Below are 20,308 nucleotides of genomic sequence, written 5' to 3'. Positions count from 1 at the left end.
AAAATGTTTTGTGTCCACCCTACAGCTTTTGGGGCTGGATTACAACCTATACAAAAGAAGCAGTCTTTCACAGATTACCTCTGTTAGCTGGAACACTCGCAAGTAGTTAAGACACCAGTGATCTCCCAACGTCTTTAATCAAACCTCTAATGACTCAGGTCTGTGACTAGGACTGCTGGGACCCTTTTTCCATTAGCGCCTTGTCTCTTTCTTCCATAAGCTGCTTTGTTAAAGCAATCTGCTCTTCTAGTAGGCGAATATTCTCCTTTTTCTGATTTTGACGCTCGAGATCTCTGAGAACTCCGCTGTGCAGCCTCTGAAAACACAAGGGACAGGGTTTATCACAGCCTGTTGGATGCTGAATGCAATCAACCCCCACCCAGCTGTAACCCCTCCTGCAGGGCTGCTCACCACGCTGCAAGTCCTCTGCCACCACCTGTAGCTACAGCCACTTAATGTGGTTTGAATCTAAAACTACAGCAACTGGTACCCAATATCAATAAGCTAATGGTACTATACCAAAAAGCGCTTTATCTGTACTCACTTCAGATGGGTGGGTTTTACTAAGTGGCAAAGCTACCGAGAAAATAAATGCTACATACCCATAATTCCCATGCTGGGCAAGATGGACATGGCCTATAAAATCCTGTTACCTCTGCCCTAAATCTTTACCAAATCAAACTAATCTCCCCCAAACTTCTCCTCTGCTTGGAGAGAATTTGGTGGCAAATTGGAAATTATTTTAAGAAAAAACTGCTATGTATCTTCATCTGCTTCTTTCTGCTCATGTCTTACTCTTAAAGAAAATACCTTGTAAGCTCTTGCTGCAAGGCTGACTGAAGTCCCACAGCCTACTTATGCCAAGCTCCTGAAAAAGCAAGGCCCTTGATTCAAAAAATATCCCTTTTACCTAACACATTCATTGTAAATAAAATGTGCAACACAGACCAGCAGTTTTCAAACTGGTGGGTAAGCTCCCCAATGGGTGTACAAAGCCCTAAGAAAATCCCAACTTCTCTTTATTTCCTCCATATGCTTCTCTCTCTCTCCTTGCTACCTGGAAGCTTTTTTTCACTCTGACAAGTTTAACCTTTACCTCTCACCAGGGGAATGCAAAATAAGTGAAACCAAAACTGGTGACATGGATTGGGATGGGGAAAAGGAGGGGAGGGACTAGCTGGGAACCAGCTGCTCTACTCCAGATGTGCAGGTCTGGGGGCAGGCGAGGAGCAGAGGGGTGATGAGATCAGACACAGGATGGAGAAGATGGTGAGGCTGATGCTAACTCTGGAAGGAAATGAGGACCACATGAAGCATTTAATTGGTTATTCACGTCACATACAGCTGATACACAGTTCTCTGGCAATTTCAACCGACCAAAACTGGTGCTGCTGCCATCCTTCCAGCCCCACGCTCCCCACACTGCTTGTCCCACCCCAGGCTCAGCCAGTCCAGGCAGCTCAGCCAGCAAAAAACAACTCACCCTCTTTTTCTTTCCTTCACAAAACCAGTCATACTCTGCTGGTTTAACTACCTGAGCTGGCTAACCAAAGACAAGCATCAGTGCAAAGGAGGACATCGGATGCACAGTCCAATTTTGCGGTTTGACTTGAACTCCTGGGGCTTTTAGATATGCAGACACTCACGAGAATTCAAAGCAATAGTCATAAGCTTATCAGAAAATATGATACGTGAGGACAGAAACATTATAAATGAGTAAAAACCATCAAAGGATTGTTGAGAGCCAACCCTGGCTCACATCTAAATCAAGCTGTGTGATAGCAGTAGTGTTTTAGCCCAACTAAAGATGAGAATCTTTAGTTGAAGTTAAGTTTAGTTAAAGTATTATCCACCCGCCTAATTTACAAACTTATGCTCATCTTGGACTCAGGAATGAGAAATTTTCACAGGTGCCAATGTTAGCCACTGGATACTGGAGATATGGATAAATTATTTAGCCTAATGTCAAAAAAGATGAATAATTTATTTGACCTGTTTGAATGATGATAAAATGTATCTGCAAATAACTTATTTGAAAGCTGACCCTGAAGTCATTTTAGAAGATGTTTGTGATTATTATTTGACAAGTTCTCACAGGGTTTTATTCTTCATCTAGAATGCCAATAACTGCACATTTCAAAGGCAATTATTTCTCCTGTCAAGTTTAAAATAAAAAGGTTTTGTTTAAGAAATATTTTATGTTGTTAAGAAAATGCACAGACACGTATGTCAGCCAATAATCAAAACTCTCTCTGGAAATTAATCTAATAAAAACAGTTCCTTCCCATTGGCTTCAATCAACTGAACTCAGGTTACAGATTAGTAATCGCTACAGACAAAGTTCATAAATTTATTATTTCATTACTATTAGTTAATAACAATAAAGATGTGGGGAGTCACATCAAGAATGTGATTCTTCTTCCTTCGCAAAACACAGCTATTCTGCAATCTTTCAGATGGTGAATGCATTTACTTTGAAAATGCACAATTTGCAAAAGACAGCTTTGTAATTTGAGAATCACGAGTGACAAAGTGCTACGAAAAAGCTAATCTTCTCACCTCCCTCTATTCTCAGAAGTTCGGCCTGCTTGTCTCCTGCATCAGTTTAGATAAATGTGCGCAAGCTCAAATCACTTTGTGCCTGGCATATCAATTTACAAGAGTCAAAAATTTATTAATTTGCATAAAGATAAACCTGAAATAATCCCTACACCGGGACTGCAGAATATCCACGTTACTTATTTTCATTACATTATCTAAGTAACTGGGTTCCTTAAATGTGAAGCCATTATTTCCCGACTTGAAAATGAAGAATTATAAAGAGAAAATCTCAGATTTCATTTATGAAAAATAAGCTTTGAGCCTCAGTGCTTCTGAATAACAAGTTACACTGACTGCTGGAAAAAAAGAATTCAACATTTTGGCTTTGCTTCTGCAGCAGCAGCATCTTGAGGAACGCTAATATCCCTGCAAACATACACAGATGAGCGTGAAATCCAGCTTTGGGGGAGATCGCTTCTAATTCTAGAGAACTGGTTTGTGAACCCATCCCCGTATGTACAGGTCAGGTACCTCTGATGTCATGAGTTCCCCATGCATAGTTCACAGGCTGTGCCCACGCCTGGGTGTCAGGACCGATAGCAAAGAGTAGACGCTGGTCCTGTCCCCCAAAACCCCCAAAAGGTATTATTGCTGACCAACTGCATCCTTTGACCCCTCCACTTCTAGGACACTCAGCAAAACTGCCTATCTGCTGGCAGCCCAAGAGCAGTGACACTGATATCCTCCACCCCGATGGCTGCTTCCAGCTGCGGAAAAGTAAGTTAAGACAGACCCACCGGAAGAAAGCTGCCCACCATTGTCTCATGTGGGAAACCCAGGGTCTTCTCATGCAGAAGCTTGCAGCAGTGACCTCACGTGTAACAACCAAATCAATTTAACATTATTTTGCCAAACAAGCAACAACTACAGCGCGGAGCAACAGGAACAGGCAAAGGGCAGCAAGTCCCTATTTTTTTCCTGGTATCATTAGAAATATATGAAGCAAACAGAGGGCATCAACCACATCGACTCATTTGCTGATCCACCACTCCTTCTACTAGCGTCGTGTTCCATACGCTGGTAGAATGCACGTTGTAAACTTGCCGTTGTGCCCTTAATTAACCTGTGTTTTGCACATGAGTTGTAGCATGGCCTCTACATACCACAGGACCGCTGCCTCCTTCAGTGCTCAGCACAGATCCTGGCCAGGTGCTCAGCCTTTAGTTTCACATTCCTTCTTCAACCTGTTGCCCGGGGCGTTACTTACTTCATGATACACAGATTCCACTCTGACGGTAGCGTTACTCATTTACTTGTGTACTGTTTTATGCCTGTTACCTCTACAGAATATGAATGTTTTGTACATGTTAATTTATTTTCATAGTCTATGAGATGAAGGAGAGATATCAGCCAAGGATTAAGGTCAAAAACATCCATTAGGTGTCTCACTGAAACACCCAAGGGTGATTTTTTTCAGAGCACGTGTTGTCCTGCAGCACAAAGTACAGCTCCCTGTAGTTTAGGAGCATTCAGCACGTGTTCCTGACAGACCTTCAGTGGCACAAGGCAGGCACGCTGACTTAGCCAGCACCCACCTGGAAAAATCTGAATTTAAGTGGTCTACCCAGCATCTATGTCAGCTCCACCTGAAGCAGAGCCGCTACCCATCACTGCTCCAAGAGACCAGCCTTCCTCCTCTTCTTGCTGCCTCAGCCATTCAGTGCGTCTTCCAACTTCTGCAGCAAATTAACCTGCCTCTTCCCTTACCCAGATCAGTCTCATCCTCCAAGATCCATCATTCTCAAGCGCTGACAGAAACAATCGCTTGAGGGAAAAAATATAATCCTGTAATTACAGACCACACCATAAAGCCCATGCAACAGGCAACTGAGCTGGGGTATGGACTAGCAACTTCAACTCTTATGTTTTCTGACTACTTCAGACCTTTAACAATAGTCGTTTAACATAAGCGCTTTTTTGTGTGCATTTTCTGGACTTTTTGTAAAGAAGGCGGTGAAAATCAGATGTCTGCTCTCATATGGGTACCATTTGAGTCATTAGCAGGGTCTAAACCTGCACACTCCTTGCCCAAACTTCTACCACGCACAACTTCTCCATTCTGTAATCACAAAACTTTTAGTCCAGGGCAGGATTTCTTTGTACATGGACTCACCATCATCTGCCCTGACACTTCTGGCTCTCTTGCACACAGGGTGCCTGCCAGGAATTACCTGATTTTTGTAAATGTAGCACAGAAAAACTTCCCATTTAATTACCACACGGTATTTCTGTTCTCTTGTGCTCTGCCTGTCCTGCCAGATCAGGGGGCAGGCTGCGTGGCACACAACAACGCTGTTTGCCCTTGAGCGGGAGGCATTTCTGGAACTCAGGAAAAGCAGAGCACAGGCACTGCCAGAGGGACAAGCGGCAGTGGGACATGAGAGCACAGCAGGACAGGGGAGAGCCCCAGGAATGATGCCAGGGTGATGCCCTTGGGCCTGCAGGGTGTGGGATTACATCCTTCCTGTACTGTAAAACCCCCAGCTGCTGTGGAGAACGAGGAAACCTCCTCCACCGAGTCTGTCCAGTCTTACCCTTGAGCTCCCCACAGGGAAGGGGCAGGTGCCCTTTGGGGTAGTTGGCGGAGAGAGAACCACCGGGGGCAGAGCAGGGGGGGCAGTGCACAGGCAGGGCACCGCTGCGCAGCCTCTGGGCTCCAGGCTGGGTGCACCCCAGCGCCCGCAGCCCCCAGCTGTGGGCAGAGGCACAGGCGGTGGCAGCACCCTGGGCACGGAAGGCCTGCAGGAAAGGAGGCAGGTGGGAGGGCAGGACGGTGGGCAGGAGGGTGGGCAGGAGAGGATGAGGGCAGGCAGGCAGGAGGGCAGGCAGGCAGGAGAGCAGGCAGGCGGGGAGGGAGCAGGCAGAAGAGCAGGCAGGGAGGGAGGGAGGGAGGGAGCCGGCAGGAGGGCAGGCAGGCAGCAGGCAGGCAGAAGAGCAGGCAGGCAGGGAGGGAACAGGCAGGCAGGGAACAGGCAGGCAGGGAGAGCAGGCAGGAGGGAAGGCAGGCAGGGAGGGAGCAGGCAGGAAGGAGCGGGCAGGAGGGAAGGCAGGGAGTGCAGGCAGGGAGGGAGCGGGCAGGCAGAAGAGCAGGCAGGAGCGCGGGCAGCAGGAGGCAGAGACACGTGGAGCGGGGGCGGGGCCGGGAGCGAGCAGGGGGCGGGGCTGCGGCCGGAGACCTCGGCTCGCGCCCACAGGTGAGGGCGGGGCTCGTGCCAGGCCCCTCAGGCCGCAGGTGAGAGGGCAGGGCCTGCCCTGGGCGGGGCGCTTCCCTCCCACCTCCCCTCACACACCCCACACCCCCCCCACCCCGCCACTCCCCCCTTCTCGGCCGGGCCACTCACCTCCCGCTCCCGCCGCTGCTGGAGGTGCACGGCCGCCACGGTGGCGGCGGAGAGCAGCGCGGAGAGGGCCAGCACCGCCCGGGAGCTCCGCGACATCGCCGCCGGTGGCGGGGCGAGCGGCGCGTGCCGGAGCCGCCTGCTCGCGGCGGGGGGAAGGGCCGGGCGGCGGCGGCGGCGGCGCGCGCGCGGGGGGGCGGGCGAGTCGGGGCGGGGGGGGTGGGGGGGGTGAGAGAGAGAGCCGAGTGCCGAGCGCGTCGAGCCCAGGCCTGAGCAACCGAGCGCCGATGCGGGAGGGCTGGGCCCAGCGAGGCCCCGTCCCACGGGGCGGGCGGGGAAGGCCCCGACCGCGCCCCCGGGCGGCGGGAAGGCGGATGAAGTGGGCGCTCCCGGCCGCCTGCATCGCACGTGGAGCGGCTCCCGGGCTTTCCTGCCGGGGTTTGGGGTGCCCTGGCGCCTCACAGGTACCCCTAGGCCCGCCGCAGGGAGCGGGCCGCGGCCTGCTGCTGGGTGCCTGAGGTGCGGCACCTCGTCCTCGCTGCGGTGGGATGGCAGGGGGGACGGTGCCCTGTGGCCAGTGTTCGCCTAACCTAACCCTTGCTGACAGGCTGCCTGTTGAGGTTTTACAGGAGGGTCATCAACCCGCCGTGGTTGGGCCCTTGCACCCTTCTGACCAGAAATGCCGGCGCAGGTGGCTGGAAAAGGGCCTTTTCACCATTGACGCCTCTACCGGGGAGAGCCCCCCAGGTGGTCCGATGCCTCCTGGTGCTTTTCCGGAGCTTCCAGCCGACATGCGCTTGCATTTCCAGTGCGGTTGCAGCTCTGAAAAACAAACAAAAGGAGATTTCTTCTGAGTTCACGAAAGATTTTTTGCTTTTATTGCGTGAAGACCTCCAGTTCTGCACTTTCCTTGCCCAGAAAACCCAAATTGCATAGGACGAGCAGCTGGAGAAAGCAGCTCTTCAATTGTTTGGTTTCTTCTCATTGTTCAGTGTGTGGCCTTAGGCCTCATGTTTGGCAGTTTTTCGTGCTCTGAAGACAGCATTATTCCTATCCCTGGGGGCTTTTCCCTGGCACTTCCTCACTAGAGTATCTCAGTGTTTTACAGACGAAAAATAATTTATGTTCCCAGAGCTCCTGTGTGAGGGCAACAGATGGCTATCGTGAATGACTTTGATCCACCATGTTCAGATGCGCATCAGGCTTCAGCTGGAGGACTTCAGCCTTTCAGGGCACTTTCACCCTGTAACACTTTAAAACAAACTTCCCCTTGGCTACTGTGGAGCAGACAGAGGTTCAGGTCACGCTCCCGAAAAGCGGGGAAGTTTTCAGCAGTCCCTATCTGCTGCGTTACCACCCAAATGTGCATATCAGAAGTGCACAAGAGTGACTCTTAATGAATGCATCAAATAAAAGGAAGTCTAGTGGGGAGGTGGGATATACCAGGGGGTTGGGGGAAAAATCATTCACCGTTTCCCACAGTCCAGGGGTAGCCAGTGGGTGTGTGGGTAGCAAGCGTAAACCAAGCAAAAAGAAAGTCACACCGTGTGTGAGCGAGTTGTGGAAGTCATTGCTGTCGGTACTGCAGAAGCTGAACTTCCCTGCGGATTCAGAAAGGAACTGAACAAATTCCTGGAGCAGCCTTGATATCTGGATGCTGCTTTTGTCTCAGGAACTCCTTAAACCACAAATGAAGGGGAAGGGGGGAGGTTTATTGTGAAAGGTGTAGCCTTATTCCTGACTCCTTCCTGTACTTCTCTCTCCAAGTGTTCGCCACAGCTTGCTGCCAGGCAGGATGGTGGGGTAGTAGGAATCTCAACCCCAGCAGGTACCACAGTCCCTGTCTCAATACCAGGCTCGGATATTTCCAGGTAGAGCTTAGAAGAGTTACAGAGCGGTAGCTACGAGGGGATGGCAGGGTCATATCTCCAGCCCTGTCTGGAATGGAAGAGGAAAACCAAACGTGTGAAGCCAATCCCGCATTATTATAATCTTTTTCATCTGTCTGCTGAATGAATGTGATTAAAATGAAAGGCAAAATTAGCGGGAATGATAATATTTCAATTGAGTCTAATAGTTTTGCTCACATTGGTGTGTTTACTGTTATTAAGACTTATGCATAAGTGCTTGTAATGCGGCCAAGGCCACTGGAGTGCCAAGAACAGGGTCGAGCCAGATGCACAGCGGATGCGAGCCAGCGCGGCGCCCTTGGCACTGTGGAAGGGCGCAGCTCGCCCCGGCTGGAAGCTGAGCGTCCCTACCCAACGACCCAAGCCTGGCATCAATCACCTGAGGGGCTAAAACCCTGGGCGGGAAACGTTCAGGCTGCGCTTTCGCAGCCTGAGTTTCTTCCATGGTAGTTCAGGTGCTCCCGCCCTCTTCCCTTCCCTCCCAAGGGCTAGGCCTTGCTGAAGTGCTTGCCTTCCCTGCTGTGGCCCTGCTCTTCTGCTTCGGGTGGTTGCCCCCTTCCCGTGCTCAGGGTGAGCTCATTCATGGAGGGCAACCTTCTGGAAAGCCCAGCCACGGAGCAGACGAGCGCCTGGGTCTGGCTTAAAACCCTGCAGCAGCTACAATGCAGAAAAGCCCGTTTTCCTTTTTCTGAGACACTTTTGCAGCTGGGTTGGGTAAGCCCGGCCAGAGGCACGCTGCCGAGGCAGGAAAGTGGGGGTGATGGAGGAGGGACACAGGAGGACCCAGTGGTGACAAGGAAAGCCTTTCTAGCTGGTGGTTGGCAGAAGGAGAAGAGAGAAGGAGATTTCAGAGTTCCCCTCAACAAACACAACGTTGACTGCCCCAGGCCCATTGCAGAGATGTCTCATGGGGCTGATGGTGTGTGTGCAACCGGCGGAGCGATGGTAGCTCCTTGCAGCGAGATGAGCTGGGTTGCCAATACTTTCAAAAAGAGAGTGAGGCAGAGGATGAGCTTGTGCTGAGGGAAACGTGGCTCAGGAGAGCCTCTTTCTTTGCTGGCTCTGCTGGTTGCTCTCCGCGGGAGGCTTTCTTCAAACAAATGCCTTGGCTGCCGGTGGCTGGTTTCTGGTGTGTTACGCCCATACCTTCCTTTGACGCTGTCTCTCCTGTGCCTTGGTTCCTCCTCTGCTGGCCTGGGCATAGTGGAGCGCGTCCTCTCCTGGAGAAGGGGCTGAGCACCAGTCAGGGAAGGGTTGACTCACATGTGAAGGAGACTGTGAAAAGCCGAAGGCCATTTTTCCCCTGGGCTAACAGCTCAGATCTTTACAGTGATCTTGGATAACATGTCTGAAGTCAATGCTTAGGGGGCATTTTTTATCCTGGTTTCCGAAGAAAATGAAGCTTGTGCAACCTCTGTGCCTCATCCACCCCCTCCCTCCCCTCCGTGCTCTTACATGGGCATTTGCCAGCCTCCTTGGTTGAGGCTGCATTGCAGGTTCTGTCTCGGTAAGACTTCCATGTTTATTTTGATGGATGTGGAGGAGTTCTGGCTAAGCTTTGCGTAATGGGTAGTTACACCGAGCAAGGGAGCATCTCATGAAGGGAAGGGGTGGCAGTGTCAGCTCAACCCTATATTAGCCACCAGAGAATCCACAAAACAGGGCGCTCAGTCGTGGCTTGCCTTAGCGGGTCACCGGTAGCACTAAAGCTTAAGGAAAACCCTGCAAAAATATGGCCAGGGTATGGAGATAAAGTTTGAACCGAGCCCATTTCCACATTCACGGCCTGAACTGCACCCCCCGTCCCGCTCCACTTCTCCTGTGTAAGGTGACGAACCAATCTCTCTCATCAAACTGCAAACAAACAATAAAAAAAAAATTAAAAAAAAATCCTGAAGGTATGTTTTGACAAAGCTTTCAGGTTCTTTTTTTCCAGGGGTTTTGGTGAGCTCGCTGTCCTTCCCCCTTTGCAGAGCCAGCTCTTCCTCCCTCCCGGCGGGGCGTGCTCCTGCAGGTGAGTTTGCACGCACCCGGAGCGCTCACTGGGACACTCCGGCAACCTCCATTGGAAAGAAGACCAAAAAAAATAAAAAGTCCGAACCCAACCTAAAGCAAATTCCCATCTGCTCCATGAAGGCGCTGGAGCAGACTGCTGGCTTTGCCGTTGGGAATTCACCCCGGAGAGCCCAGCCCAGCCCTGGCCCCGGCTGCCCTCTCTCACAGGCTTTTGGGGGGGGGGGGGGTGTCCGGGCGTGTGGCTGATGAGTGTGGGGGTGCCTGCGCCGGCACCCCCTCGGCCACGGGTCTCAGGGGAGATACGGAGCTGGGCACGTGGGAGAGCCTAGCGCAGGGGGGAGCTCGCTCTGCCTGCTGTTATTAGCATTGATTTTCTTCTTATGGCTGCACTAATAATAGCAGCAAAAAAAAAAAAAAAAAAAAATAATTGCTGTGTTGTAGGCACTTTTTTTTCTCACCGTGATGCCTTTTCCGCTTTGAGAAACGGAATTATTTCCCCCCCCGCCCCCGACGGTGACAGACCTGGTTGTGGCAGCGTAGGCGTCGATTATCCAAGTGCAGCCACCCTGGCCAGGCGGTAAATGTTTTTATCACGTTTGCTGGAGGGGGGGGGATCATATTGTTGGCATTCAAAACTTTGAAAAATGCAGTGGAAAAAAATCGAAATGTGTTAAAAGTTTTTGTGTCCCTCCTCTGTAATTAAGAGGTAGGGTCACTGGGGGCTTCTCTGTGCGCAGAGACTTGAAAAATAATTTAAATTAATGAAATGTATGTATTAAAAATGCCTTATTTTGACCGGGTTAGCCTCCTCTCCAGGCAGGCAGAGGTATGCCGGACTTGGGCGAATTTTATTTTCTGCCGGGCATGAATGAAGCGAAAGCCGCCATAGCTCACCCCACTGACATTTGTACGTGGCCTTCACAAGGCTCTGACCTGCTCTCACCATCGACTCAGATGAATTCTGCTGCTCGTCCCCTGCGGGCAAGCCCTGGGATCCTGGCAGATCTTCTCAAGGAGCCAGAGGGAAGCGACTCTGATCCTCCTGGAATTTTAATGATAGAGAAAAGAGGAAACCGGGGAGGGGGAACCCATCTTCTACTCCCTTGTGAGCGAGGGAGCGAGGTGGGTTTCCTTCCCTTTGCAGGGCAGCCTGCGAAACAGTTACTTTTGATTTTAATTTCCCCGTGTGCTTCCTCCTTCCAGCGGGGAGAGCAGACACCCGGGGCAGCCGCTACGCGGTAGCCCTGCCGGTTGTTTTATTGCCGGGCGATGTGTGGTTACACGTTAGCCAGCCAGCCCCGGGGGTGGCTGCGCCAGCGGGTCACCTCCAGGTAAATAAACTAAGGTGTGGGCTCCGCCGCGGCCTCCTTTCGCCCCGACCGGAGGGTGCAAAAGGCCCCCCCTCCACATCCCCAGCCACCCCAGGCTCCTTCCCCGGCTTCCCCGGGATGGGAGGAAGCAAGGAGAGCGGTCTGGATGCCGTCTCTCCCCCCCCGCCACATCTCGCCCCGTTTTTCCCAGGGTGCGGCTTGTCCCTGCCCTTAGTTTCGGGGTGCCGCAGCGGGTACCCGACCCGGGGAGCTGCACCTCGGCTCCCTCCCGCACACGCTTCCCCACGAGCGGGGACGGGCGGTTGAAACGCAGGCAGAGGCCAAAGTCTACCCGCGGGGCGGCGAGGGGAGGATGTAAAGCCAGCACTTTATAATTATATTGGCGGCAATCGCACAGACCCTTGCCCGCGGCCGGCGGGAGGCAGGTATTGCGGCAGCGCTGCTGGGAGTCGAGGGCAGGCAGAGACGCTTACGGGAGTGGGGTTGGGTTTTTTGTGTTGATTTTTTTTTTTTTTTTTTTTCCTGGCAAACATTGTAAAAGGCACCGGGAGATAAAAACCCTTCTGAAAAAAAAAAAAAAAAAAAAAAAAACCAAAAAAAAGCAAAAAAACCCCAACACGCTGGTGGAGTAATTCTGCGAGCAATCACCCCGCAGCTTGCACGGCAAACGAAAGCCTGCCCCAGCGCTGCAAGGCAGGGAGGTGTGTGGGTACCCGGCCCCCACCCAAAGCGGGGTGAGCCCTGCGGGGTGCGGGGTGCAGGGTGCTGCACCCCCCCCCCCCGGCTCCCACCCTCCTGGGGCTCCCCCAGCAGGAGGACGAGGGCTTCTGGGGCTGCGACGGAGCAGGGAGAGGAGGGCAAATGTCGGGGTTTGGCCTCGGCTGGGTGGGTGGGAAGGGGGCAGGGGCACCCCTGGGTGCTGCAGCCGGGACAGAGCCCCCCCACCCCGGCTCTGCAGGGAAAGGAGCCCATCTGGAAGTGGCACCGCTGAGCTCCCTGGGCGATTTCGTATCCTGATGCTTAACCCATCCCGGCCGTGTTGGAGCACATGCTCTGCCGTAGCGCAGATGGGACGAGCAGGGGCTCTCCCGCAGCGGCACTGGGTCCCCACCCGCAGCCAGCCTTCCCCGTGCACCCGCAGCACCGGGATGGGGAGCGGGAAAGGTCCGTCTCTAACACAGCAGCGTTTGAACAGGGGTTGGGACATCCCGACCCATCCCATGGCCCGGCTTGGAGCAGGATTGTGCTCAAGCCTGCTGGCATCGGCGGTGCTAATGGCCAAGGCTGTCCTGGCAGTCCTCCTCGTTGGAGAGGAGGAGTCCAGATGGACCTCATCTTATCTTTATACTGCCCAAAAGCCCCAGGGAGCTGCACTGCAAGGGTGCTTGGCCAGGGCTGGCAGCCGTGGGACCGTCCCCCAGCACCAAACCCGAGACTTATTCCTTCCTCCAGCTCATCACTGACTCTCTGTGCCCTTGTCGCTGCTCCTTCACGCTATTATTCCACCCATTCCCCCCCCCCAAAAAGGAGAGGGACGGCACCTACCGCCCAGCCGGCCCCTCTCGAAGAAGGGTTTTGAAATCGTAAAGAAATGCGTGAACCCCATATGCATACAATGGGGTTTATGGCGGCGGTCATCTGGCAGGAATGAGGAAGCCTCAGGGGCCCCATTTGTCCTTGGGGAGGGGACAGGGGATTTTCTACCACCGAGGTTTGAGCTTGGAGGGGGGTGGCAGGGCTGGGTTTGCAGGAGGGGGGACGCGCAGCCCCCCACAGCCCACCGGGCGGTGCGGCAGCTTATCAGCCTGTGCCAGCCACGGGAAGCGGGGATTTTAATGGCGTTTCGAAAGCGCTCTTGTTATTTTTAGGACCCTGGGAAGGTACTGATGGGGTCAGACCCCAGTTGTGGCTCATCCAGCTTTTCTCCACCAGCGCCCGCCGACACCCGCCTTTTCGGTGAGACCTTTCCCAAGGGAGCTGGGCGACTGCCGGCTCCCTAACCCCCCGTGGGAGGTTTTGGTCCCAGTCAGCTAACAGGACTGGCTGGCCTTGCCCAGCAGCCGGGCTTCGCACTCCTTGCTTGAACTCTCAGCCTCCGTGAGCACGTGTGGTGCACCCTGATGTGCAGGGCATCCCGACAGCAGGGCATCCCAACAGCCGTGCATCCCGACGGCAGTGCATCCTGATGTGCAGGGCATCCCGACAGCAGGGCATCCCGACGGCAGTGCATCCTGATGTGCAGGGCATCCCGACAGCAGGGCATCCCGACGGCAGTGCATCCTGATGTGCAGGGCATCCCGACAGCAGGGCATCCCAACAGCCGTGCATCCCGACGGCAGTGCATCCTGATGTGCAGGGCATCCCGACAGCAGGGCATCCCGACGGCAGTGCATCCTGATGTGCAGGGCATCCCGACAGCAGGGCATCCCAACAGCCGTGCATCCCGACGGCAGTGCATCCTGATGTGCAGGGCATCCCGACAGCAGGGCATCCCGACAGCAGGGCATCCCAACAGCCGTGCATCCCGACGGCAGTGCATCCTGATGTGCAGTGCATCCCGACAGCAGGGCATCCCAACAGCCGTGCATCCCGACGGCAGTGCATCCTGATGTGCAGTGCATCCCGACAGCAGCGCATCCCAATGTGCAATGCTTGCCGACAGCAGCGCATCCCGACGGATGGTGCGTCCTGACAGCAGCACGTCCCGACGGCAGCACGTCCTGACCTGCAGCGCATCCCAACGGCAGGGAAAATGCATCTTTTCTGGGGCGATGCCTCCTGTTTGCGTGGGTCACCCCACTGAAGCAGGCACGAGCCAGGCAGCGAAATGGGAACGTAGGGATAACACGGGGAGGGAAAACATCTCTCTGGAGGACGGAGCCAGGGCGGGGGGTTTCAGCCGACCACCCATGGTGGCCTTCCCACTGCATTCCAGCAGCAGCTGGGGCCCCCTTGGGAGGTGGAATCAGGGCTCAGACAGGGAAGCCGCTCATCTTCATGGGTATCAACACCCGCTCTGGCCAGATCTGGCTGGCCAAAGCGTTCCGTGGCCTCCTGCCTGACAGATCCCAAAATCCAAACCACTGGTCTAAAAGGACGAGCGGCTGCTGCCCCATTTCTTCTCTGTTCATGCAGCTGTTGGGTTTGGTACGTAGAGAGAAACATCGTGTAAAAAACATCAGAGGAACCCTGGGGATTGAGGACCACCACCACCACCGACTGGTTGCTGGAGGGGCTGTGACTTGCATGGATGTGGCTTTTGGAGGTTAGAGCCCGTGTGGATTCGCTGGTGTCTAATAAAGGTTGTGCGTGTGATGTATTTTTAAGCACAGCAGGAACATTAAGAGGCAGTAGCTTTCTGTCCTCTCTTTAGCTACCGATTTGCAGGAAACTCCTGGGATTTCACTACCTTTGCAACCTCTGCCGCTGTTATCAGGCTTGGTAGGAACGCAACAAAGTTCCCGGGGAGGAAACACCGGGCAGGGGGTGGGATCACAGGAAACCAAGCCACAAAAAAAAAGTTAGGCAGCGCAGGCAAAGCTGGGGAAGGGGCTTCAGAGGGTCTCCAGAGGCAGACGCTCACATGGTCGTGTTTCTACAGCAGAGTCTGCGAGCTCAGGGCTCTGCTGACCACCTTGTGAGAGCGGACACCTCTCCAAGGGGGTCACCCCATCCTCCCAGAGAGGTGCTGCACCATGTGTGGGGGACACGGGTCCTCTGGCAGCCTCTTCTCTCAAGCTTCATGGCCACGGGTGCCATCGAGGAGGATGCTGGGGGGATGCTGCTGGGGTCCGACACCCAGCACGAGCTCCGCAGGGTGCCTGGGTGCTGTTTTCACGGGGAGCGGGACTTGGAGGCTCGTCGGGGAGTGGCCGGGCAACCTGGGGTGACGCCGGGCGCCCCGAGGGAGCGGAGCCGCAGCGAGTGGGCGGCCGGAGAGACAGCGCCGAGCCGGCGGGGGGGAGTGGGAAGGAAGCAGAGGTATCGGTGGAGAAAGACAGGGAGACGCTGGGAGTGGCAGGGGCCGTGGGAGGCAGGGAGACGGGAGCCCGGTGAGTCAGCCTGGTGGGGTGCTTTGAAACCCGGCGGGGAAGCACAGGCAAGGCAGGTTCTGCCGCAGCCCGGGGAGCCATCTTCTCCCGGCTGGCACCTTCTCCATCCCCCCCTTCCCTGCTCAGCCAAGGAAAGCAGTTCGCCCTCCAAACTGGGACAGCTTGTGGAGCCGCTGCTCTCTCTTTCCGAGATAACGTTGGCGTGGAGCCACCCTGGCTCCATCCGCTGTGGTGAAGTGGTTCCTCATCTAACCATGGGAGCTGCCAAAACCCGGCTTGGAAGCGGAGATTTCCAGTGGTCGGGCTTGGCCCCATGGCCGGCGGCACAGGGGGGTGTTGCACAGGCGTGACCAGGGCAGTGGCTTTGCTCCGGCAGCCTGTGCCACCCCCAGCAATGCTCACACCCGGCCCCGACCTCCGGCGGACCGTGGGCCGGTATTTGCCCAAACGTTAGCGCTGGAGATGCCATGCATTGGGTGGGAACCTGCCCTTGGGGGCAATGGCAACCCCTCCAGCAGCGTGCAGTGCGTGCGTGCGGGCGGCTGCCGAAACCCAGCTGAGTCACCCCTGGTGCTGCAGGTGTGTGATGGGGCGCAGGGCGGAGCAGGGGGAGCCCCCCCCGAGAGCACGTCGTCTCTTCACAGGCTGATGCTGGGCTGCGAGACCAAGGGCAGATGTCCAGTTGGAAGGAAAGTTGGGGCTGGAAACAACGTGTGCCCCAGGCGGGGTTTTTTTTTAGAGCAGGGGGACTTTTCCTCTCTGCTCCACTGCGGGCTTTCAAGCTGTGGTCCGTATACAGATCTCCGTGATCCTTTTGGGAAGACTCAACGGCACTTTGGACCTCCACTGGCTAATCCAGGGAGCCAGCAGGCTGGGAAAGGCTGCGGATGAAATACCCTCTCTTGTTGCCAGCTTGCCTTGGGTGCAATGGGAGCATCTCCCTTCTGCAAACCCTCTCCCTGTAACGTGGCCGGGATGCAAGCCCGGGGCTCCTGGTGGCCTTGCAGAGCTCGTTCCTGGGTGCTGGCATGGACTGCATGCTTGCTGTCCCACCTCATATGGGGAAATGTGGAGCATTTCGAGGAAGGGAGTGTTCATGCCAGAATGCCTGGGATGTCCCAGCTTCCTCCCCCTCTCTCCCAAAACTCCTCTGGGAGGAGCAAGGGAGTTTTCCAGCAGAGGGGTGCCTGTCGGCTGGGTGTTTGGGTGACTTGTAGCAGCCCAGATGTTCCAGCCCTGGTGTTCCAGGCACACCACAGACCCCAGAAGATGAAGGTCCACCTTCCCAAGCATGTGAAGCTGTGGCCTCTCTTGCACAGTCACTAAACTTGGATAAATCCCTCCATCTGAGCTCTGCTGGGAGCCAGAGACCAAAGGCTGCGCTGTTGCATTGCTGGGCTCCTGCACCAGCCAGGGTCTCATCTCTGTCCTGCCCAGTTTGGCTCAAAATTGTGAGAAATCACCGGAAAAGGGGGACTGGGTGACTGCGCTCTCAGCCTCGTGGGCAGAGCATCCCCACGCAGCCCCTGCAGGCGTACTGCTGGTGTCCCTCTGCTTCTGCGCAGGAGGGGTGATGGTTGGGGTGATCAAGGTGGAAAGTAGCCCAGGCAAGAAGAAGAAGAAAGAACATGGCTCCCTGGGGTCGCTGGGCAGCTAAAATATTCCCTGATCACAGATAAAACTGAGTTATCATCCCCCGAGCAGCGGATGTGTGTCTTTGCTTACACATCCTTTACCGAGCATCTTTCCTTCTGCTCTTCTCCTCTCAAGCCCAGCTCCTTCCCTCGCTCCCTCCGCCCTGGTCCTTGTCCCCAAGCACGCTTTCCCCACTCCCTTCCAGGTGCTGTATCAACCGGGGGGAGGCTGGCGATGAGAGGGACTCCTCCAGAAGGGACGAGTGCCCCGTGCCCCTCACATGCGACCATCGATCCCCCCCCAACCCTGGGGTCGGCTGGGGAAGGAGGGAGCTGCGATTGCGACAGCGACACATGGCCGATTCATTGAGTGATCCCATCTCTCCCTCCTCACTCCCAAATGATTCGAGTCAAATAAAACACATTTTAGTAGTCAAATCTGTAAGGGTGGGTCCCATTGTGCTTTGACCCTACAGGGCATTTTGTACATTTAATTTGATTTACACCCAAAATGTTAATTTAATGTACTGGATTTTCTCCCACACCCAAGTAACGCTGAAAAATTAAACAAGATCCTACAGAAAGGTTTGTGTGCCATTATCTCGTTAGCGTTGTTATTTGTTGAGTAATTACAGCGCTTGGGCTGTACGTGCAACATTGCTCCAGCGGGCGTATGGAGAAGGACACCGGCTGCCCAGTGACGTGTCCATGGGCTGCCTCGATGAAGACAGCGTGTCCCCAGGGATGCCGCTTCATGGTGCTGCGTGTGGCTCCTTGCAATGGTGTTGGTGGGACCGTGCTGTGAGCATGCTTCCCAGGCTCCTCCGGGTTAAAAAATACCAAGGAATGGTCATTTTAGGAAAGGCAGCATGGTTTTCTTCCAGACTATGGCCAAGCAACGTCAAGGCTTGGCCAACAATCTGTGTTTCCACCCGCTAGCTCAAGGGGAAGGCAGCCCACCACCGCCGAGATGCTCTACTGCGCGTAGATGGTGCCTCTCCGTCCAGCTCCTCTTGCTTTGCCAAAGGCTTCAGGACCTTCTCCCACCCTGTGCCTCCGACGGTGCTGGGCACACCGCAGCCCTGACCACTCGTGCTGATACTGCTACTACTGATAATTTAGTTCCTGATTCAGCTGTGCTTGTAAGTACACGTCTGACTTGGAGCACCCAATTAAAATGAAGCGTGTACTCCAGGACCTCGCTAAATGGGAACCTCAAAGCAGGATTTGAAAAAGCTGAGGAGACGTTAAAGTAGTCACTGCAAACCCTTGGTTCAGGAGCGTTGTGATTAATGTCATTTGCTACCTATTTTGGCTTAAAAGACAAGGAGTGGTTAAAATAAAAGAAACCTCAAGTTGAAAGCGTTGCAAAAAATCAATTAAAACCCATGTAGCTGCATTTTGACCCGGAGCAAAATCCCAGACGAAATGGAGAAATTACATAGCCTTAAAGAGAAAGAAAGAAAGAGAAGGTTTTACGTGTGGTATTGCTGAGGTATTGCCCAAAGGCATGCTGAGGTGTCTTCTTCCCCCCCCCCCGACTCCCCGCTACCTGTGGAGACTGTAAACTCCCCGCAGGAGCTGGGGGAGCCAGTAGCTGCCTCCCAGCCCTTCGCCATCGCTCCCAGGGCTTGTCCTGTGGGAGAGTGGTCTAGGCTTAAAACCCTTCCTGGAGGAGAAAGCACTGGGCGGTGTGGCAACTCCTCTGCTGCTTCAGCTGGTGGGATGAAGACGTCTGCGCATCGCTCCGGTAGACCCTACTGAAACGCGGTATGGTGGGTAGGGCTGCTGCGGCTCCCGGCTGGGATTTCCTGGCTGGAATTGTACCCTTTACTTCTCATATTTCTCCAACAGAAACCCTGATTGCGTTGGGATGCTCAGCCTGGAGGACCTCTCTGGTGGTGCCGCACCTGATGCAGGGCTCAGGGCTGGGGTTCCCACCGCTCCCACGCCCCCAGGGCTCAAACCCACTCAAGACCCCCGTACAACGTCCCCAACAGCCCCACAGTGGTGGTCCTTGCCCCAGAGAGTAACCGGGGATATGTTTTAAGCAGAGCTCTTTCATTTGACCACCACATTTGAAGGCGCGTCCTTTCCAGAAGCTCCAGATCCATCCCCTGAAGTTAACTCTTCTTCTCAATGAAGCCGACGGTGAAACTCCCGGCGATTCCCCCCTGGCCTGCGCTTTGCTCTTTGGGATGAAAGCGGCAACCTTCGAGAAGAGGGATGCCATCTGAAAGGCCTCTTCACATGGGGGAAACGGCTCCTGTGCTCAGCCCCACCAGCCTGCACCACGGCTCCAGCCCGGTGCCGGCTCTGCTGGGAGGCTGCTCCCAGTGCGTTCCCGCTGCGTTTCATAAAAAAAGCGGATTGAATTGTAGGTGTGAGGCGGGAGAAGGCACCCCTGAATGCTCTCAAATACCCGAGGACACATCACGCGTGGGCTCCGCTGCGCTCGGAGACTTTTCAGTGCAGTTTTGTGGGTTTTCTTCTGTTTCTTTTGCTTCCTTCCCCCCCCCACCCCGGTCTTTTGTTTCATTTCCACTTCGGGAAGAGGGGGAGAGTACAAGAGGCGAATAAAAAAAAAACGAGGGGGGGGGGTGGCGGCTGAGGCCGTGACACATTTTTCTTTTTAAATCAATGACTGAAATAGAATAAAGCCTTTTTCTTTTTTTTTCTTCTTCTCTCTCCTTCTCTTTTTAAAGAAGAAAAAGCTTGTCATTAAGAAAAATAACAACAACTTTCTCTGCCTGCTGCCGCCCCGGGGGCAGCTCAGCCTCTTCCCCGGCGCCCCGGGGAGCCCTCCCCTCCGCCGGCTGCCCCCGGGGGGGGGTGTGCGTCTTACCCTCGGCTCAGCCCCCCACGGGGGGCGCCGGGACCCGCACCCGCGGGTGGGGAGCACCCACCCCCGGCATCCCCCGGCGGCGGCGGGCGGGCAGCGGGTCCGGGTCTGCCGGGGGTGGATGGATGGATGGATGGGTGGGTGGGGGGCCAGGCGGGCAGCGACGGCGGGGCTCCCCTCCTCTATTTTTTTTTTTTTAATTTTCAGACGTTAAATTCTTTTGCAAACATTCATGCCTTAGGAAGGGCTGGAACAAAGCTCAGCTGCTCCAACCGGTCGGACAGGTAAGCAGACTTGTTGACACCGTTATGTTTGCAGCACGCATGCTCCTTCCCAAGTTTCCTGGTGCATTTTTCTATTCCACCTTATGAAACTTTCCTCCCCCCCCCCTACCCACCCCCCCCCCCTCTCCTTTCCCCTCCCCTCCCCTTCCCCTCCCCGCGCCTCGGCGGCTCTGCCCGGTGCGTGCGGTCCCGCTCCCCGCCGGGCTGCGGGCGGGCGGCGGGGTGAGCCGCCGCTCCGCTCCGCTCCGCTCCGCGCCCAGCTCTGCCGAGCCGAGCCGAGCCGAGCCGAGCCGAGCCGTG

The 20,308-nt window shown here is 54.9% G+C and overlaps 1 protein-coding gene across 1 annotated transcript; it reads right to left on the bottom strand.

The window, feature by feature from the left end:
* Positions 1 to 160: 160 nt before the first annotated feature.
* On the bottom strand, positions 161 to 6,162 carry LOC134512590 (protein PET117 homolog, mitochondrial). The gene is made up of 2 exons (XM_063328054.1): positions 5,943 to 6,162; positions 161 to 316 (listed from the first exon to the last, which is right to left on the bottom strand). Exons 1-2 carry the CDS (start codon positions 6,036 to 6,038, stop codon positions 167 to 169), a joined length of 246 nt encoding a protein of 81 aa, XP_063184124.1. The 5' UTR covers positions 6,039 to 6,162; the 3' UTR covers positions 161 to 166.
* Between the last annotated feature and the right edge of the window lie 14,146 nt (positions 6,163 to 20,308).

The sequence above is a fragment of the Chroicocephalus ridibundus genome, chromosome 3, assembly GCF_963924245.1.
Source record: "Chroicocephalus ridibundus chromosome 3, bChrRid1.1, whole genome shotgun sequence".
NCBI classification, from domain to species: domain Eukaryota; kingdom Metazoa; phylum Chordata; class Aves; order Charadriiformes; family Laridae; genus Chroicocephalus; species Chroicocephalus ridibundus.
The sequence above is the reverse complement of the archived record's forward strand: the minus strand, read 5'-3'. Positions and strand labels throughout refer to the sequence as shown.